Source organism: Camelina sativa, chromosome 1 (genome assembly GCF_030686135.1).
Source record: "Camelina sativa cultivar CO46 ecotype springtype chromosome 1, ASM3068613v1".
Classification (NCBI taxonomy): Eukaryota; Viridiplantae; Streptophyta; class Magnoliopsida; order Brassicales; family Brassicaceae; genus Camelina; species Camelina sativa.
This window is the reverse complement of record NC_141880.1, coordinates 25,455,788-25,476,767: the sequence shown is the minus strand read 5'-3', so window position 1 is coordinate 25,476,767 and position 20,980 is coordinate 25,455,788. Positions and strand designations below refer to the sequence as shown.

General features: G+C 36.7%; 3 protein-coding genes and 1 pseudogene across 5 annotated transcripts; 1 reads left to right on the top strand and 3 right to left on the bottom strand.

The window, feature by feature from the left end:
• Positions 1–990: 990 nt before the first annotated feature.
• LOC104702234 (26S proteasome non-ATPase regulatory subunit 2 homolog A-like) lies at positions 991–6,618 on the bottom strand. Of its 2 annotated transcripts, none has more exons than XM_087462311.1 (20): positions 6,248–6,618; positions 6,095–6,155; positions 5,649–5,759; positions 5,426–5,491; positions 5,172–5,293; positions 4,914–4,967; positions 4,681–4,755; positions 4,068–4,226; positions 3,861–3,968; positions 3,684–3,785; positions 3,452–3,589; positions 3,259–3,363; positions 2,950–3,171; positions 2,748–2,861; positions 2,449–2,664; positions 2,274–2,333; positions 2,066–2,179; positions 1,911–1,996; positions 1,680–1,788; positions 991–1,572 (listed from the first exon to the last, which is right to left on the bottom strand). In XM_087462311.1, the coding sequence occupies exons 5-20, from the start codon at positions 5,196–5,198 to the stop codon at positions 1,372–1,374; spliced, it is 1,890 nt and encodes a 629-aa protein (XP_087318437.1). In that variant the 5' UTR covers positions 5,199–5,293; positions 5,426–5,491; positions 5,649–5,759; positions 6,095–6,155; positions 6,248–6,618; the 3' UTR covers positions 991–1,371. The 2 variants fall into 2 exon arrangements, with proteins under 2 accessions (XP_087318437.1, XP_087318443.1); XM_087462317.1 differs by having other exon boundaries at positions 4,914–4,940; positions 6,248–6,490.
• Positions 6,619–6,791: 173 nt separating this feature from the next.
• Positions 6,792–8,968, bottom strand: LOC104702222 (uncharacterized). The gene is made up of 8 exons (XM_010418051.3): positions 8,850–8,968; positions 8,643–8,733; positions 8,452–8,520; positions 8,263–8,355; positions 8,012–8,132; positions 7,844–7,913; positions 7,703–7,744; positions 6,792–7,461 (listed from the first exon to the last, which is right to left on the bottom strand). The coding sequence occupies exons 1-8, from the start codon at positions 8,886–8,888 to the stop codon at positions 6,934–6,936; spliced, it is 1,053 nt and encodes a 350-aa protein (XP_010416353.1). The 5' UTR covers positions 8,889–8,968; the 3' UTR covers positions 6,792–6,933.
• A 4,171-nt stretch (positions 8,969–13,139) lies between these two features.
• On the top strand, positions 13,140–18,714 carry LOC104702242 (protein phosphatase 2C and cyclic nucleotide-binding/kinase domain-containing protein). Its single transcript, XM_010418069.3, has 14 exons — positions 13,140–15,080; positions 15,175–15,306; positions 15,392–15,622; positions 15,720–15,845; positions 15,940–16,002; positions 16,085–16,167; positions 16,263–16,494; positions 16,579–16,895; positions 16,984–17,071; positions 17,142–17,489; positions 17,585–17,650; positions 17,733–17,854; positions 17,946–18,102; positions 18,193–18,714. Exons 1-14 carry the CDS (start codon positions 14,013–14,015, stop codon positions 18,436–18,438), a joined length of 3,279 nt encoding a protein of 1,092 aa, XP_010416371.2. The 5' UTR covers positions 13,140–14,012; the 3' UTR covers positions 18,439–18,714.
• Positions 18,715–19,603: 889 nt separating this feature from the next.
• LOC104702256 (putative RING-H2 finger protein ATL12 pseudogene) lies at positions 19,604–20,980 on the bottom strand (annotated as a pseudogene). The gene has a single exon (XR_015596304.1). The product of XR_015596304.1 is annotated as a putative RING-H2 finger protein ATL12 pseudogene (transcript).

Here is a 20,980-nt window from a genome sequence, read left to right as displayed (position 1 = left end):
AATCCAAACCCAAAGTCTAGAAATACCCGAACGGGTCCTATACCTCTAAACCCAAAAACCCAAAACCGATCCGAACCCGAATGTCCAGGCCTACATATACTTCACACTACACCAGTATTTTGATTATGGATCAGACCTTTTAAATATGTTGTTTTGTATATTTTGCTAAATGTTTTCATTCTTTGTTTGTAAGATAAGTATAAACTTATGGATAAATTATAGAATCAAGCATGTTTTCAAAAATTCTTATGGATTTGGAACTTATAGTTTGTACTTACGTTTTTGGGTATAATTTTTTTTGTTATGGAATGATGATTTTACCTTTCTTTAGAACTACAAGAAACCTCAAATTTTATCTTTTTTGTTTCTATCCATTCTGCGATGAAGCAGGCTGATATAGGTTTGTAAACTCTTTCAATTAGAGAAACACAAATTTAGAGTCAAGTCATTAGAATTAAAATGTTGTTAGGTTGTTGGTTTATTGTTTATTGATATTTGGACATTGGTTTATCGTTGGTTATTATTTTATTGGTTTACTCATGTATTAGTAAGTATGAGATCAGTACTAGTTAATTATTATGTTGAATCCGGTCCCGGCAAAGATTATCCCCTAAAAAAATAATAATAAACTAGTGATCTCATACTCACTAACCATCTAACCACATTCAAACCATACCGCGGAAATAATTAAACAATATCATTAACCAAATAAACCAATAATCATATGTCTATAAACTTTAAATCAAACATTCAGCAAACAACATGAATCAAATAACCAGCAACCTAAAGCGACGTGGATGTAGTACCCATATTTTATTTTTTTATTGATTGAGTATATGTTCATTTAAAAAAATTTGAATTTCATCGTATGCAAGAAATAATCACAAATTTTATTAATTAAATATATTATATAATAATTCAAAAAAAAGAGAGAGAATCATATATTTTAAATTTTTGCAAGTGGAGAATCAAAATAAAAATAAGTTCAACTTTCTTTTCAAGAAGATTTAGGATTGGCCTCTTGATCAAACCCCACTTGGTTATGGTGGGAATTTTAGTCGTTTAAGATATCCATATCCCTGTCATAGCATTATGATATGACTTACAAGGTACAACTATAAACTTTAAAGTCACGGGCAAAATATAAACAACACTTTATGCCATGTGGACTCACACTCTCCCATATTCACGTGCATTTACGTACACACACATGAGCATAGTTCCACATATTACATTTGGAAAATATGTCAGCAAATATTCCTGCAAATTGCATCTACCAAGTAGACTATTCCTTAGAGACACCAGATGTGATCAATCGTGCCCATTTCAAGCCCAACTCATTTTTTTTTTGGGCCAAAGGACGTCATCAAGTTAATTCAGAATGTCTTTAAGACTTGCGCGATAAAACACACTAAAGTACGAGTCATAACACAAGATCCCAACATAATGGGCACGATTGTCTGGAAGGCTCTTTGGCCGACCCGCCTGTCCAACCACATCAACTGCTTGTCCTACCCGCACTGGCACTGACAGTGGCTTCAGGTTTTCGTCCACTGTCAACATCATCCTTGGCTACATTTTTTAGAAAACAAAATTAGAATCAAAATCAATCATATCAACTTACTTCAACAGATCAAAATAACAAGAGGGAGGCAACAGTGGGACTAAGTTTCACTCACTTGCATCGCCAAAACGAGGAAGTATAGAACATAATGGTATTTCCCGAGTACGATTGGCTTCATGTCAAGGCATGCATGCAAGAGTGCCACTATACCAGCAAGTGCGGTTCTGCATGAACAAGGTTCACATGAGCCAAGTAACGAATGATTCACATAACAAAGCTTAATAAATCCAACTATCAAAAATGCTCTACTTATAGTGGCAACAGAGAGAATGATCATCAAACTCACGGCGATAGCAAGAACCGTTCAGAGTGGAAGGGGCTGAGTGTTAAGAGACCCTTTCCCATGTGCACCAGCCCTTGAGCAATACGCACCTGCATCACACGTTACCAAGTGAGTGCAATGATTCCAGCAAGAACAACAGTTTTACAGGAACACATTACACAGAAGAGAAGACTGGCGTCTTTGTAATAATAGCTGGAGAGGTCCCGAAGCATCCCGGCTATCCTTGCGTTATTAGTTCCAGCGCCAATCAGTCTCATTGATATAATTGCTGCCTGTAGGAGTTAGAAGAAAGATAAGATCAGTCCCCTCTCAATACTACTCAATTAAATAACTACTGGACAGACAGTGAAGCGAAATGATACTTACCATGGCAACTTCCGAATCTGTGTCATGACTAAACCGGCTCAAGGTGTCCATTACCGTCACCTAGAATTGTGGGGAAAATTAAGAAAAAACCAGCATTAACTCTCTATACAACAGCCAGCAATATTATTATGTAAGCAGGTGAAGTAAAACTAGATTTACAAAAGTAAGTATTCACCTTTGGATTTGATATGCATAGGAGACCAAGGGCCAAAGGCACAGCTCGACGAATGTTTTGTTCTCCATATTGTAACATCCGCTCCAAAGAACGGATCTCCGTATCAATGCCCAGTTCTTCAGACATAACAACCATTGCTAATCCAAGCACAGCTGGACCCTGGTGGATGTCACCTTTCTCAAGATGCTCCCCACACTGAGCAAGAAGATCTTGGACCTGAAACATATAAGAAGGAGTCAACAACTACACTAAATGCAATAAATTGTGTCAAATAACCACCAGCATAACAAATTAAATACCTTTAGGACATTCCCAGTTCCAGCATAAGCACAGGAAAGAAGTGTCATATCACAATACTTTCTAATCTTCTCATTGAACGTCTTTGAAACTTCAGCTGTAGCCTCTACACTATCCTGGTAGATAATGGAACAAGCTGATGTTGAGCAACGCAAATAATGACTATGGATAAAGAGGTAGATTAAAGTACAACACATAGCCAACCTGTTTGCCCAGGTATAGAAGTCCAAGACCAAGTGGCAAGAAACGAGTGAGGGCGTCTCCCAGTTCTGCCTCACTTCGATCCATCAAAGCAAATATAATAGACTGTGCCACCTCTTCGTTACAGGAACCAACATAGATCATTCCCAAAGAAAGTGAAGCAAATGCAATCACATCGAGAGGCGCTTCCGCATCATTCAGTATCGGCGACAATTTGCTTCTAATCTGTAAGAAACAGTGCACATGTTCATGCCTCCTGAACACCTAAAACATGCAACTAATAATATAGGAAAGAAAACAACATGTCTTGACCTGCTCATTTTGGGAACCTGCATATGAAATTCCAAGACCCATGATAGCACCAATTCTGACAGATGAATCCTCTTTGTCTATATAATCTCCAAGAAGTGCCAATGCCTGAGAAATAAAGCTGAGTGAGATGGAAGAGTGGCTGACAATATTAACACATATGGTTCCCGCAATATAAAACATAACATCAACTCACAGGATCACAGTTCTTAATGCCACAATTTACAACCCCAACACCCAGAAGTGCTCCAGCAATGATAGGATTATCATTACTATGGAAATATTTGTCGAGTTGGGAAAGTCCGGAGTCCACATCCCACAGTTGAATCATACCCTATCATAAGGGAAACAACAAGATCTGGTTACAATTTCTACCTCCATGATCTGAACACAGCAAATAAATTCGTCAAATAAGAAAAAAAGTATACCAGACTAGCAGCTGCACTAGTCTTGCCATGTTCTTTATTTTTGAAGAGCCAATTTCCAGAAGATCCGATGGTCGAGTCTGAAGGTACTGTCATTAGTTTGTCCTGCGATTAAAAAATATATATATTAAGAAGTCATGTCTTCCACTAGATCTATTTTATTGCAATCTGCAACAATACCTGACCAAAACCAGCATTTACAAATGCATTGACAAATGTAGCAGCCAAATTCTGTGTAGCAGAATCCACGCTTGCACCAGAGCTGGCCCTGCCGTCAACCAAGTGAGCCTACAAAATTCAAAAGGGTAGGTTAAAGGCTGAGGAAAACATAATATTTGCAACTGAATAAACGAGTAGCAGGCCTAACATCCATTCAAACTGATTTACCTTGTAGATGTCTTCAGGTGTTTTGGCCTCCATGACCTCAATATCCCTTGCAAGAGTCAGATATCCTTCACTCAACTTAGTGTTGTTAACAATATCTTGCAAGGCTTCTCGGTCATCATCATCTGCAACCATCTCATCGTCAAGGTCAAAGGTTATACCCTGCAAGGAGGCATACGAAGATAAAAGAAGTATAAGAAAGTATGTCAGTCGGGTATTGTGTCTCCATATGCACGGAAATTTTAACCAGTGATGCAGTAGTTAATCAATGCCTGCCTTAGAATGAGGCCAATGTGGCTGAAGATGAGGTCTTCCCAGACAAACAATACAAAGTTGGACTAAAAATAGAGAGACGACTAGTAACTAGCCCTACATTGATGGCTAATCAAGAAACAGATTCAAATTCCCTCGATAACAACAACAAAGAGTTTTCTCATTATCTATCTATTAACTTTTTATGTAACGGCCGGAGAGTATAATACAATCGAACAATAGCACAACCAACTCTTGAAGCAAATAGGAGTAAAGATCCAAAACCAAAACATACTTACAGAAAGAGAAGGAATGAGATGTAAAAGTTAAATGTAGTGAAGTAGAGATAGTTAAAAGGACTTACATGACGAGCAATCATGTAGCAGAACTGTTTCTTCCTTAGCAGATTAGCACATGAAGTAAATACTTGTTTAACATACTGCAGTACAGAAATATATATTGTGGAGCACATTAAACATCAAAAAAAGTTCACACAAATACTCAAAATACTTGACACAGAGGATTGATTTTTCCAGCAGCTACACACGCAGAAAGAGTAAAATAATACTACGTTCTATAGGAAGATTAAAGTTCTACCTGCGTGTTATCAAGAAATAACGCAATCTGCAGAGCGTTTGGATATTCTTCAAACTTCATGTAAATCATGTAGGAGATATCATGTCCAAAAAATCAAATATATAAGACGTCAAAAGAGACACTTTTGTGAGCAATATAGACAAAGCTCATCACTTGTTCCTACATGACGGATCTAAGAAAATCAGTAAAATAACAATATGACTGGTCTAAAACCACAAATAAGAGTGGAGAAGAATAAAATAAAGATGTTGAAAGTACTTCGCTGCACTTGTGAGATAGTTGCATGTCCTCTTAAAATTTGTTTTGTCTACATGCTCAAGTAAGAGATTAAGAGCCTCAAATTCCATTAAAAGGTCAACAGCTTCGGTTTCTGCATAATGCTGCAAGGAGTAAAAGGAAATCACTTAGACAGAAATAAACCTGAAAGGTCTAGTAGTGTCAAGCCTGTTAATTATATCTATGCACGACAAGGGACAGAGAAACAAGAAATATAACAATCGTTAGGAATTCACCTTCATGTGAAAAGCAACAATTTGCTGCACAAGCTCCATCAAATCGTCAATAGGGGCCTCCTCTCTCTGAAATAATGAACAGGTAGATAACCATGACTTAATAACCTTTCTCAATATTGAATAAGACAGACACATACGCATTCCTTAAAACTCCAACCATGGGCAAAAGACCGAGGAAGAGAAACTGAATAGTCAAAGACAAAATGGAGATTTGATTTCTAACCTGACGCTTTGTATACTCTTGCCCAATCTCTCCAGCAAGATTCCTGACATATTCGTGACCCCACGATCCAGTGTCACCCTCAATTCCAATTAACCTATAACCTAAGCTTTCCTGGAATAATATTGTAAAAGAAAGTGTATATCAGTACAAAATATGCCTCAAAAATACAAATAAAAAAACCAGAACAGCTGTATTAAGGCAGAACAGAGAGGAGATGAGAGCAGAAAGAAATGCAAAGGAAGCCAGAGGCATATAAAGATGGGACAAATAGGTTTAAAGAAACCCCTTTTTTTTCCTTGCAACAAATTTCTAGGTGGATTCCAATTCACCTGCTTATGAATGTGTCACAACTCACAACCAAAGCCAATAATAAAAAAAAAGAGATGCTAAGGGAGGGAGAGAAAGAGAGAACTTCTCAACACTTAAAAACACTGAGAGAATCAGACCTGGAGATCGTTGTATGATGCAGCATGATCTTCTGGATTTCTCTCAATCGTACTAGCATACCTACAAAGTTCCAGAACGAGATAGACATAAATAGCATAAACGTGAAAGATCAAGCCTTCACTGAGAAAGAAAGAAAGAGAGAGAGAAGAAACCTATCATTCGTTAATTGGCTGAGAATAAAAGTCTTACTAGAACCAGACATCCGCCTTCTTCCAGATTTAGGTTTCAATTTGGTACTTTTTTTGTCAAAAATCTTGTACTGATCATCCCCCATTTGGCAGCCTCAGAAGAACCCTCAGAAGAACCCTCCGAAGCCATTTCAATAGAATAAAAGTCATAAAATAAATGCTGGGGATGTTTCTTACAAGAGTATGGCTTATCTCTTTTCCGCGAGCCTGCAACTGTCATTAACATGACCTCAGTTGATACCCATATAATTCCTTTATTTCCAATGTCTTCACCGTTGCTGGATTTGCACCTGACCACAATCTCTCCGTCCTCGTTCTTGATATAATCCAACATAACGACTTCATGTTCACCTTCATATTCATAAGGATTGTCCACATCAGAAGATTTATCCAAAGCAGCTTTGTAGGTTCCTTCCTCCAATTCCCGAAAAGGGTTAGCCTAGCAGCCACGGGATGTGTTTGCAGACGTACTAACGACTCTTCTAACGTATCATACTTGAAGGCATCTGTTATGCGGTATCTTTTCTCATCATTAAGAAGCTTCCTCTCCTTTCGGCAATCAAAATCACCCTGTCTGCCTTGTCCTATACCACGCTCCGCAGGATTGGCTATGGGTATGCCTTGAGATTCATGTCTGATTGTAAGTTTGTTTATCTGCCTCTTGGCACACATACAAGAGGCTTATACTCAGCCATTTGACCACGGAGAACGGCTGTGATGCTGATCAAATCACATAGTGAAAAATCCCAGCAGAGATGATGATTAAACTGATTACGTATCCACCCGGAAACACTAAATATTCTGTCGGAAGTTGACACAAACGAAGCATAGGTTCCCTTCTTCAGAGGCCATAACAGATGCATCATTCCATGATTAGCCGTTAGGGTAAAATCGTCACCTACCCTTTCCGCTGAAATCATTAAGTCAGCTCTTTCTGGATCAAGACAAGTTTTTGCATCCTCAAGGGTAATAGAAGCTTTTCCTTTTGCGTCCAACTCAGTTCTCAATTCAGAGGAGAGGTTAGCACGAGTTACAGACCTTCTCGGTGAGGGTATCTGGTCGTCTTTACCATCTTTATTATCCAAATCGAAATCTTCCGAGTCGTCAGATAAATCTGAATCATGTAGTATGTTCCGTTTACGACGGCGCTTCCCCATGCCAGTGAAGTGTTGGTGGATCTTCAAGAAGACCAAAAAACAAAGCATCACATCAGTATGCAAACACAACAACTTCAAAGCTAAGCTACTATGTACGTGTTATAAGTGTGTAGAACCAAAGCACAAAGTTCGAATGCTTGTTATCACAATATGTTAACCTAGAAGTCAGAATTTAAAGCCAAAAGAAGCTCTACTCAAGCTGCATTGAGATCATAATAACATCACCAGTGTTCACAGAATTTTAGTAAGACTGTAACCATACCATCGGAACATCGTAGTACAGAAGCTTCATCACTATGGTCCGCTGTAACAGAAGCAAAAAAGTGGTAGTGTAAGTAATCAGCAATTTGGAAACTGACGTAAATGGAGAAATCCTGAAGGGCAGTGTGACAATATTCATTACCTTTTCTGGGATTTTGCCGAGAGTTTCCATCATTTGAACAAGTGTACGAACCAATTTGCAAGCTGCGACCCTGATATTCAGTACAAACATAAGAATAATAAACATTTTACAGAAGACGAAACCAGATAGAGCTCAAAGTAGAAAAGAGATATATCTCAAACAACGCACTTCACTTGATATCGGGTAGAGTCAGCAGTGGAGGTAAATGCTCCTTGATGTATGTTATCTCCAGTACGATTGATATTCATCATGACATGTTGGCTGCAAGAATCAGAATAGCTGAAAGAAACTGCAACAACACAGACTCTTGATCAGATCTACAATGAACAGTGTAAAAAGAGGTAGGTAGGTATCAAATCATATCCAGCAAGGAACCACACTTATATCATGCAAATCATTCATTACTAGCCAGAACTTACAAGTGTACTCGTCAATGATGGGACCATCTACTGTTTCACATATACAGAACACGAGCTTCTCCAGATATTTCCTGTGAAGGGCATCGTAGACTCCTAGAATCCATGGTAAGAAACAAAATCCATAGGCATCAAGTAGTGTTAGAATTGAAACGAAGGCGTTGAATCCCAAAATCAGTAGTGTTAGAAAACCTTTATCCATCAAGTCAATTAACTCGCGGGATTCAGAATCCATAGGCATTAACTTCTTAATCTGCATATCTACAACAAAAGCGGAAGCCACTTGATAAGTTTCTCTAGTCTCTATATACAGAAATTGAAAAACTAACTGGAATTCTTAAGATCCGAGAGAGAGAGAGAGAGCTCCAGATTTAGCGACTCACCAGGAACCGATTTATCGATGAAATACTTGGCAGGAAAGAGGCCTCTGTTGTAACTGATGTTGAAGATAGCAATACGGAGCAAGCTCATCGTCTATTTCAACAACAACAACAACAAAAAAACGAAGACGCGCGTCAGTGTATCGATCGAATCAACCATTTTCTCAGTGATACCCGAAGAAGAGAGTCGTCGCAGTAGTCAGAATCAACCATTTTCTCTGCTTTCTTGAACTCCTGAAGCACACCCATTTTCTCGCCGTCGCAGTAATCGGAGAAAATTTGAAAGAGAGCGAGTGTCTGTACTGTAGGGTGAAAGCAGAAGATATTTATGGGTTATGGGTTAATGTTGGTATTTGGTGATTATAGTAAGGGTACTATCGACCAATTACCTAACGTCAGATACATTTATGGATAACGTTGGTATTTGACGATTATAGTAGGGGTAATATCGACTAAATGTTATTATATAGACCAACATTGAACGAGCGCTACCAAAAAGTTTGTTTCACGCAGTGGATCCTACCCCTATCTTTAATTTCTCTTACTAAATTTGTTTTTGATAATCTTAGTTTTAATGCAAAAATGATTAAGTGGTGTTGTCCAATCACATCTTAAAATCATTTGAACCATTTATAATAGGTCTGGTCATTCGGGTATCCGTTCGGGTTCAGATCGGGTATTTCGGATTTTTTGGTTTAGAATTATAGGACTCGTTCGAGTATTTTTATACTTCGGGTTCGGATCAGGTACGGTTCGGGTATTTCGGATTTGAATTCAGATTATCCGAAGTTCACAAAACTCAAAATTTTAATATCTAATTTAGTCTAAGTTATTCAATAATACGCAATATATCTGAAAATTTAGAGTATTTTTTACCCAAATTTACTAATAAACAGTTTAAATACTTCAAATTATCAAAAATATCTAAACAGTATATATATATATATATATATATATATATATATATATATATTTGCATGTCCTATGAACTCAAACAGGTCGAACGCCGGCATACTTTATACACCCACAAATTTTATACAATAATTTTTTAGACATGCGTATAACTTTCACGTGTAAGCACTTTCAGAGGTCCAAAATAACTTGCAGCACAAATGACATCGAAGGAGCATATAATATTTTTGGTTTTGAACTCGTTTTTCTAGGTTTGTTTCTTTATTCCGTAGCTTTGAATTTGTTCCAATTGAAAATGTGGTCGTTGTTTTGTAAACAAAGATGTGATCTTTTTAATACAGTATATATGTCACGAAAATGTGTTTTAATAAATCTCGTATTTGGTGGCTCGTGGTGGAGTTTTTTCTCGGGGTTCAGTCGTCTAATCGAAGATGCGGTTTGTGGCGGAAATCGGCTGGGAGTCAGGAGAGATGAGTTGCGTTGTCACGGTGATTAACTGTGGAGTTTGACAGCTTCTAGGCTCTCGTGGATTTCCAGGATGTGAATGGTGAATTAAACCACCACCATCTACAAACCGCCACGATTCTTACTTCCACCGGACCGGATTAAAAAATTGTTATCTAAAGGAAGCGGTGGTCGCCAGAGCTAGAAGGAAAGTGTTCGATCAACGTACAACTTTTTATCGTTAAGTAAATATATATGTAGTTGCATATATAACATATATATTTATATAGGTGGAGTCGATGTACAGATACGCAAGCTAGTAAACAAACAATACGTATTATGAGTTGTGACGTACAACCAATCAAAAACCCCACAAACGTAAAAAGCGCAATTATATAGACACGAGAGAATCCGTTTACGTTTCTTCAGATGTGTGACCCAAAAACTTTCTCTTATCTTCTAACTTTTCTTTTGACCAAAACAAAAATGCGAAGATGACTTAGATAAAGCATATACATTTGATATTACCAATTTTAAAACTTCAAAACAAAAAGCTTATGGAAAGTTGTATATTCATTCATGTACATCAAACTCATACCGACCAAATACAATTCTATTTGAAAAAATGGATTGAATAAAATTGGGTTGAATAATATTTAACTCATTCATCTCCAAAATAGTGGTTAAACAAGTTGAAAATTTTTCCTGTAAGATTCGTTTATTTTTTCAACTTTTTCAGTTGAACGGGCTAAATAGTGTTTTCCAACCTCTTTAACTTTTATAATGCAAATGGTGAAAATTGGTTGAATAATTTTTTTCAACTTGGTTAAACAAGTTTTATCGATTGTGGACTTTCCACTACCTTTTCTCTATATAAATAACCAGCACGCAATAATAAAAAATGATCCTATCGATCATTTAGTAAAATCTTATGCTGAATATAACAATATTTTTAAATATATTAGATACAACCAATTTATTGGTCTATAATATATGATTACCATATGAATCTTTTATGAATCTAATAAAGTTTCAGTCATGAATCTTTTATTTAAAAAGTGCCACTACTATTATTAGTTACATTTATTTTTTGTGCCACTACTATTACACTAGAATATGAACCGTGCTATAGCACGGGTTGAAATTGTATAATTTATTTTATATTATAATTTTAAAATAAAATATGATTTATATGATTATTTTAAAAAAAATTTGGATAAAACGTTATGCAATAAAATTATATGTTAAATATGATAGTTTGAAAAAACATCTATTTTGTAAGTTTATATTGTAATTTTGTAATTTTATGTATGAGATATAGTTATATTTGTTGTTTGTTTTTATTTTAATTTTTGAACATGTTTGGAGAAAGTGTTTTAATATGACCCGTTCTTAGTTAAGTTTTTATTTTAACTGCACAATAAGATCTCGGAAATCACGATTAAGTGTGATAAATTATAAATATTTTATTTATTTTTTATGCCTAACAATATATATTTTGTAACAATACATGGAATACTTAAGATTATATTTCGGAAATTGTATAAATCATCGGAATATTCTCTCTCAGAGGATTTTTTGGGATATTCTTAAGTGTATATTGACCAATTAATCTATAACATTTTTTGTAATCAATCTATATTTAATCTATAACCTATTTTGTAACCAACTTAAAAAAAATTATTTAGTCTACAAAAAAGGTTGTGTACTTCCGTTTTATTATATAGGACTCGTTTAAAATATAATGAATTCACAGTATATTTTTATCCCCTTTAATAAGTTGTTTAACGTTGTGGTTTATCAATAAAATCTGTAGATATTAAATTTGTAATATTGTGTTTAAAAATCTTTAGAAACAATATGATATAGGACTAAAACATTCCGAAAATATAGTTGGGAATATCGACGATTTTACTTGTTACCAAATATCTATATATCAATTATCAATTTGGAATATTTAAGTGTAACCGTTTACTCCATGATTTTATTTGTTACGAAAGATATATCAATTATCAAATTAGAATATTTAGGTGTAATTATTTGCTATATGGATTAATGTATATCCTATATATAACCTACTTGTAACCATTTGTAACTATTTATTAAAAATATAAAGTATACAAAAACTAAGTCGTGTACTTCCTTTTATTAATAGGGGATGTTTATATAGTAGTTATATACTTATATTGGTTTTCTTCGTCGTCTTTGTTAGGTTTTCTCATTCATTGAGAAAAACAAAAAATCTTAAACATATTATTATGATCTACCGTACAAAAGCAATGAAAGGGTATGTATCATGAATATGTTAATGGGGAATATATATAGGGAATAATAATTAAGTAATAATGAGGGTGATGAGACACGACGCAGTGCCCAAATACTGATAATTTGAATGAGATTATTATTAGGTCGTGAGGACTGAGGAGGGACCATTTCGCATTCATAACCTCAAAAGGCTTTAATTACCTTTTATCTCTAAATTATACAAAACAAAAAAAAAAAAAAAAAATTGAATGCCTCAACGTGGCTGCCCTTTTCACTTCTCTTCGCCACACCTTTTCTCACTTTACCTTTTCTCACTTTACAAAGTGACCTTTGTACATTAATAAATACGACTCTGTTAGATTTTGCTGTTTTTTTAATTTCTTTCAATCAGAAGATTTCAGGTTCAGGTTCATAATTTTATTTTTCTTGTTCGATAACTAAAATTTATAGGCATAAGAAAAAAATATTCAATTTAAAATCTATAATCGTAACCAATCATGTTTTTAGTAAAATGTATGTGTAAATTGTAAATAATAAAGAAGAAACATATGATCGATCTAGTGATTTACGATAATATCACCATTAATGATTATTACTAATCATATTCGAAAATGTCTTTCTTCAATCGAGTTCAAGTACACAAAATAATTTCATAAGATTAGCCAAAAAAAACTGAATAACCCATTAACTAAAACTACTTTAAGGTGCATATTATTTGTCATTGAGCGTGTACATCTCTACATTATCTGCTGTATGTATATAGACAGCTTTTCATCTAATTGATTCATATGAATTGATCTTTTGTAGTAAAAAAGAAAAATTACTTTTGAATTACCATAAAACCTATATAATTTGGTAAATCATTCATATTCTCTTCCATTTTTGTTTGAATATCTGAAGTTTTGAACCGATGTGATCCAAATTTATTTTGTTTTTTTTTTTAATTCAGATTTTTTTTTCGTTGTTAATTACTCTAAACCTGAATTATCCAAACCCAAACCTGACATGAATATTCAAATGGGAGGGAGGGCTAAATTGTTTGTAAAATACAATTTGTCCATGATATCCGTCTAAAAGCTTTCTTCTATCCAAAACACTCTTCACCAATTCGATTGGTTGTACTTGTAACACTTACACAACAGCAACTCACCAAATATATTTTTAAAAAGAAAATAAAATAAAAATCAAATTCATTGATTATTATTATTAGTTAGCAAGAAAAACTCCAAAAATCCCAATATTAATAATTTATTATCCTTCATTCGTCTCGCAGTCGCAGCAACGGTTCTTACTTGATGAAGTAGAGTCAGTAGATCGATTGAGAGAGATAAACCTTTGTGTGTTTTGTTTCTGATGTGTGCTCCCAATCTAACTTCTTCTTCCGTTTCAATTTTTCAGTTATCTTCACAATCTCTTTTTTCTCAATGATTCGTTAGCAAAGTTTTGTAATCTTCCGATTCCATTTTTTTTTTCCCTGTGTGAATCATCATCAATCAATCAATCTCCGTTAGATATTTTTTTCTTTTTCCAGCCACATTTTTCTCGTCTTTTTTTCGTAATTTTCTCGGGAAAATTTTGTAACTTTCGAGGAAAGTGATGACAAAGCCCGAGTCTTTGAAGAGAAAAGAAACTGCTTTGGACTTCCGTTACTGATATATAACAAAATCTCAATGATTCATTGAGCGAGCAGCTTTATCTTACTACTACTAAAGGGGTTTTAGTTTTGTGGTTCTCTTCTTCATCTTCTGAGTGATGGGTTGTGCTTATTCCAAAACTTGCATTGGTCAGATTTGCGCCACGAAAGAGAATAGTATCCGGCAAACTCATCATCAACAACAAGCTCCGCCGAGAGGTCCGAATGCTACTGCGGCGGCGACGACTGATGAGGATAATCCGGTGTTTAATCTCTCTTCAGATGCGGTGGATGATGACGACGAAATCCATCAGCTGAGTTTGACTAGAGACCAGGAATGGGGGATTACTCGGCTTTCTAGGGTTTCTTCTCAATTTCTACCACCGGATGGGTCTAGGGTTGTCAAGGTTCCTTCTTGCGACTACGAGTTGAGATACTCGTTTCTCTCTCAGAGAGGGTATTACCCTGATGCTCTCGATAAGGCTAATCAAGATAGCTTCGCCATCCATACGCCGTTTGGGAGCAACTCCGATGATCATTTTTTTGGGGTTTTTGATGGGCATGGTGAGTTTGGTGCGCAGTGCTCGCAGTTTGTGAAACGGAGGCTCTGTGAGAATCTTCTTAGACATGGTAGGTTCCGTGTAGATCCTGCAGAGGCTTGTAATTCGTCCTTCTTGACCACCAACTCTCAGCTGCATGCTGATATTGTTGATGATAGTATGAGTGGGACAACTGCGATTACGGTTATGGTTAGAGGAAGGACGATTTATGTGGCCAATGCAGGTGACTCCAGGGCGGTTTTAGCTGAGAGAAGAGATGGTGATCTTGTAGCTGTTGATTTGTCTATTGACCAGACTCCTTTTAGATCCGATGAGCTTGAAAGGGTTAAGCTTTGCGGAGCTAGAGTTCTTACTCTTGATCAGATTGAAGGCTTGAAAAACCCTGATGTTCAGTGTTGGGGTACTGAGGAAGATGATGATGGAGATCCTCCCAGACTTTGGATTCCCAATGGAATGTATCCTGGAACTGCTTTTACCAGGAGTATTGGTGATTCTATTGCAGAGACTATTGGTGTTGTTGCTAACCCTGAGATTGCTGTTGTTGAGCTCACACCGGATAATCCTTTCTTTGTGATTGCTAGTGATGGTGTCTTTGAGTTCATCTCTAGTCAAACTGTGGTTGATATGGTAAGGTATTCTTCCCTCCGCAGTCTTACTCATTATAGATCCCAAAATAGAGGAAGAAGTCTCAACAGAATGTGAATGTTTTCTTTTTTTTCAGGTTGCAAAGCATAAGGATCCTCGAGATGCTTGTGCTGCAATTGTTGCTGAATCATATAGGCTATGGCTACAGTATGAAACTCGGACAGATGATATAACCATCATTGTCGTCCACATTAATGGGCTAAAAGATGTAAGGAAATCTTCTGTTTGTAGTTTGTATATCATCTTTTCTTGTCTTTGTTGATAGCTGAGGCTAGATTTGAAATCTTTCGTAGGATGCTCCTCGGCAATTGTCAAGTACTGGAACTCTAATGCAGCCTCCTATTCCCCAAGTTGTGGAGCTTACTGGTTCGGAATCTCCCTCCACCTTTGGATGGAACTCTAAAAACCAGCGTGTGAGATATGATCTATCTCGAGCTAGAATACGTGCCATTGAGAGTTCACTAGAGAACGGACATGCTTGGGTTCCTCCTTCTCCAGCCCATAGAAAAACCTGGGAAGAAGAAGTAAGAGTGCTTGTCTGCTTCACATTTGCTCAACCAATCGGGAATGCCTTGAGTCATTCTTATCTTCAAAGGCTAAAAGCTGAATTTTCTCATGCAGGCACATATTGAGCGGGTGTTGCGTGACCATTTCCTCTTCAGGAAACTCACTGATTCTCAATGCCAGGTTTTGTTGGATTGCATGCAAAGGCTTGAAGCTAATCCAGGGGATGTTGTTGTGAAACAGGTCGAAACATATTCCTCATAAATCACAGATTCTGCAACAAATGTCCATCAATAAACATATGATATCATTATATCTCTGGTTTGTTCTCTTGCAGGGTGGTGAAGGGGACTGCTTCTACGTTGTAGGTAGTGGCGAATTTGAGGTCTTGGCAACTCAGGTTTGTTTTATAGTAACTCGATTTGACTTGTGATTAGCTTTGAGCATTATTATCACTGTGCTTAACCGGGGATGAATATTAGGATGAAAAGAACGGCGAGGTTCCTAGGATCTTGCAGCGTTATACAGCTGAGAAACAATCATCATTCGGTGAACTTGCCTTGATGTGGGTTCTCTGTACTTTTCTTATTAGAAAATAATCTTCTTCAGGAGATGAACTATCTGTCTAATTCAGTTTCTTGCAATATATGATGGTGCCAGGCATAACAAGCCACTTCAGTCTTCTGTACGTGCTGTGGATCACGGAACATTGTGGGCCTTAAAAAGAGAAGATTTTAGAGGAATTCTGATGTCTGAGTTTTCAAACTTAGCATCCTTGAAGCTTCTTCGTTCTGTCGATCTTCTTTCTCGTCTTACAATTTTGCAACTAAGCCATGTTGCAGAGTCTCTTACCGAAGCTTGCTTCTCTGATGGACAAACAATAGTTACCAAGGTGAAGTTAGTTTTGCATTTTCTGAAGATAAATAAATTATTTTACCCAACAGATTCTTACTCATACTTTTTCTTGAATGTATAGGACGAAAAACTTCAGGGCTTGTATGTTATCCAGAAGGGAGTCGTGAGAATTACTTTCGGTACAGAGGTGTTGGATAGTCAAAACGTTTCAAGCCTTAAAACGGAAATCACTAAAGAATATGAGAATGCTGAAATTGAAACAGAAGTCTCCATAGAAAAGCAAGAAGGAAGTTACTTTGGTGAATGGGCACTTCTTGGTGAACTCAAAGATTCCTTAAGTGTGGTCGCCGTTGGCGATGTGGTCTGTGTGATTTTAACAAAAGAAAATTTCGAGTCAGCGGTTGGCCCTCTGACCAATCTTACAGATGACAGTCACAAGTGTGATACTCTTCGTCATGCTTGTTTTTGAGTTTAGCTCCGTAAGTTTCATTGGTGGAATGATTTCATGTAATGTTCTTTTGTTTAGGTCAAGACATGCTTCATTTGATCTGTCCAAGGAATCTGCAAAAGTTACGGATACTACAGCCCTTGCTAAAGCCACCCTTGCAGACCTGGTAAGTAGTATTACTTCACATAAATTTATAAACATTTCTTCTCTGTTCACACTTTTTTTGGTTCACCCAGGAATGGACGACATGCTTGAGTTCAACAGACTGCAGTGAGATTGGGCTCGTGCATTTGAAAGATAAAGAAAATTTGCTTAGCTTGAAAAGATTTTCAAAGCAAAAGGTGAAAAAGTTAGGTAAAGAGGCACAAGTCTTGAAAGAGCGGAATCTGATGAAGAACGTAATAGAAGCCTCAGCTTTTGTTCCCGAGATCTTGTGCACTTGTGTCGATGAAACATTTGCAGCCATCTTACTGAATGCTACTCTTGCTTGTCCTATATCATCTCTTCTTCACTCCCCACTTGACGAGTCATCTGCCCGTTTCATTACCGCCTCACTTGTGTCTGTCTTAGAAGATATACACAAGGTTCAAACTTTTTGTCTATCATCTCCAGTTATTTCTAAGATTTCATGGTCTGAAACTCAGTCTTTTCCTTTTTCTTGTGCTTTTGGAATTTCTAGAACGAGGTTCTCTTCAGAGGTTCATCCCCCGAGTTACTGATGTTGGATCTTTCCGGATATCTACAGGTCTGTGTTGCCTTACATGGCTCTTTCGGTTTCATAATATATCCATTTCCATCAGATCATAATTATAATCTGTTTATTTTAGGTTGTAGACTTCAGATTCGCCAAGAAACTATCCGGGGAACGAACATATACAATCTGCGGAAATGCAGATTACTTAGCCCCGGAAATTGTTCAAGGGAAAGGCCATGGTTTTGCAGCTGACTGGTATTGATTTCCCTCTATTTCTCGTGTTTTTCATTTTCGGCATAAGATTTGAAGAAGATATGTAACCTTTTTCTCTCGCTGGTTCAAAAAGGTGGGCTCTTGGAGTTTTGATCTACTATATGCTAGAAGGAGAAATGCCATTCGGGTCATGGAGGGAAAGCGAGCTAGACACCTTTCAAAAGATTGCAAAAGGCCAACTAACTTTTCCTCGAGCTCTAAGCTCAGAAGCGGAAGATCTCATCGCCAAGGTATCATCTTTAAGTTCCAATTTCACATCTATTAAAACTAGAAATCTCCGGTTTTCATTTTCTTACCCGTATCTTAAAACTCTTGTGTAGTTGCTTGAAGTTGATGAAAACCTGCGGTTTGGTAGCCAAGGAGGTCCTGAATCGATCAAGAAACATCCCTGGTTCAATGGACTTAAATGGGAAGCTATTAGTAACCGTGAATTTCAAGTTCCTCAAGAGATAATGTCTCGTATTCATCACCATTTGGAGAATGACACCGTTCTCCCCCTAGAAACTGCCCAATCGCTCGACACAACAGATGATAAAGATGCTCGAAATTGGCTTGAAGAATGGTAAGAGACTTGAAACAAAACCGCAGCTGTTTTTGCCTGCTTCTATTCAATTCAAATTTATGTGCTTGTCAACAGTCATTGATGCTGAAAACAAGGGAGCCTATGAATCTTAAAACCATGATTCATGAGAAAGTTTAGGATCTTTTGATTGTGGTGTAAATAGGTGTATATGTTTAGATAATGGCTGAAGAAGATCATTCACCAATCACCTCCAAGTTTTGTATTCTCTGACTTCTTTTTCTGATGGGCTCTGACTTTTTATAGAAAGAGTTCTCTGGTTTGTGGCGGCGTAGTCTAAAATGATTTTGAACATGGAGACGCAATATGCAAGTGAAGTTACTAATAAGTAATAATCATACAATTTCAATACAATGAATTTAAGGTTTAGACCAAAGAAATAATATATTTCATGTAATCAAATTCATAAATCTTAAAGTCGTACACTTTTTTTTCCTGAAGTCAGCAAGGTGTTTTTTTCGTAAATATGAATGCTAATAATAAGGGGGTGTATTGAACTGAGGATTTAATCTTTTTTCATTAACAAAAATAAATAATAAATTACAATTATATTAATTATTTATATAGTTACTAGTTTATTCATGAAATTATTATTATACTACAGAAATATATGTGTAATTTTATTGTGAACCGTATTTACTTTTTCACCAATAAAAAAAAAATTATTATTAGAAGATTTAAAAATACCCCAAAATCTATTAAAATCCTCATTTCAATACGCCCCTATATTAATGCCATTACTACGCTGAAATTAACAAAATTGTTTTTCCCCAAAATCTGACCATTGATTTGGACTTAACTAGTATTTCGAAAAGTTGACTGCAAATTTGGAAAAAAAAAAAACTCGGTCGCTGATCATATATTTTAGAGTGGACTTATAACAGAAACATGCCATTCCCATTAGTGGCGTACATGTTTTCTTACTTTTAATAGGCTTCACATTTTTCATTTTAAACTATTTTATACTTAACTTTGTTGTTATACTATATTATACTTTTAACCCCCTCAAACTCATCTCAACCAACGTGTATCACACATCATTTTTGATCTCATAACGTGGGTAAGTTTATTTGTAAAGAGTTTTTTTGCCAGTCTACTACAAATTCACATGTAAAAGAACATGTTGCCCTAATCCAAGTTGACCGACCAAATAGTCCACAAAGAATATTTGCAGATAGTGAAATCAAATCCGGAACCATTACGATTTTATGCATAAAATTAACCCTAAAGCCAAAACCACTCTTAAAAATTAACTACTATGAAAAAATTTGCAAATTGTCAAGGTAGGCAAAAGATGAAAACTATACATTAAGATTTTGGCGTGTCGTCGTGTTTAGTTCATTCCCTTTCTCTCTGTTAACAAACCACTGTGCCGTTCTTCTAGCGATCGGCAACCATAATCGCCGTCTTCTTTCCTCTGTCGTCGCAGCATTCCCAGAATTCCGCGATGTGGAGGCGGTAGCAGCGGTTGAACCGCTGTAGCATCCTTCAACCGCGTTTTCTCTACGAACAGTCGTGATCTCAGACACCGTTCTTCTCGACGAGTCTTTGTTCTTCAACATTCTCTTCATTTCCATATCTTCCTTTTCCCGCAAGTTACCTCTCTGCACTCGATCTATCGACGAGAATCTGTCGCTTGACAACGAATTCAGCATCTCCGATATCAAATACGTTAAATCCGACGAAGTGACATTACTCCAACGGTTCTTAAACACGATATCTGAAACAACTATCCTGTGATTGAACTTGTGCATAGCTTTCTTCTCCTCGATGTCCTCGTTTCCTTGTCTCTCAAGAAAGAACGATTTCTTTAGAATCATCCGGAAACTGCTGAATCTTGAAGACCCGTAACTAATTCCTTCTTCTCGTTCGATGTATATCTCCAAGCCCGAGTCTTCTTCTCTTGTCTGGGATTGGTTCACCATCCGAAGACTATGGCTACTAGTACAACCCAAGATAGAGAGATCGTCTTCAATATTGACTCTGTTTCTACACAAAGGGCACGTGGCGTGCTGCTCAAGCCACTCATCAATACACCCAATGTGGAAAGCGTGTTTGCATTTAGGCAAAAGCCTAAGAATCTCAACGTCTTCGAATTTCGACAAACAAACAGAACATTCAAGCCCTTGTTTCAACCCTTTCAAAGCAGAGAATCTGAAAAAGGGAAGAGATTCGATTGCTGTCTTGTCGAGACCAGAGAATCGAGAGGATCGATTGAAAAGCCCTTGCCAGAGACGTTCGTGTCGTCTTCTCTCTCCTTCACTCTCGGTCTCTAATTGGAGATCGTTGTTGAAGCATTTGGCGTAGACGAGGAGAACAAAGGTGAGAGTGAAGACAATGGAGAAAACTCCGGTGATGATGGCTAAGCTCGGCTTGAAGAGGTCGCTTGTTGCGTACTGGTCAGGAGGAGATTGAGCAGATACGTAGTCTAAGAAGATGAAGAAGAAGAAGAAGATAATGGAGATTTCTTGTGGTATGTTCATCGTTTGAGGATGATTCAGCTTTTGAGAAAAAAGACAAATGTAAAA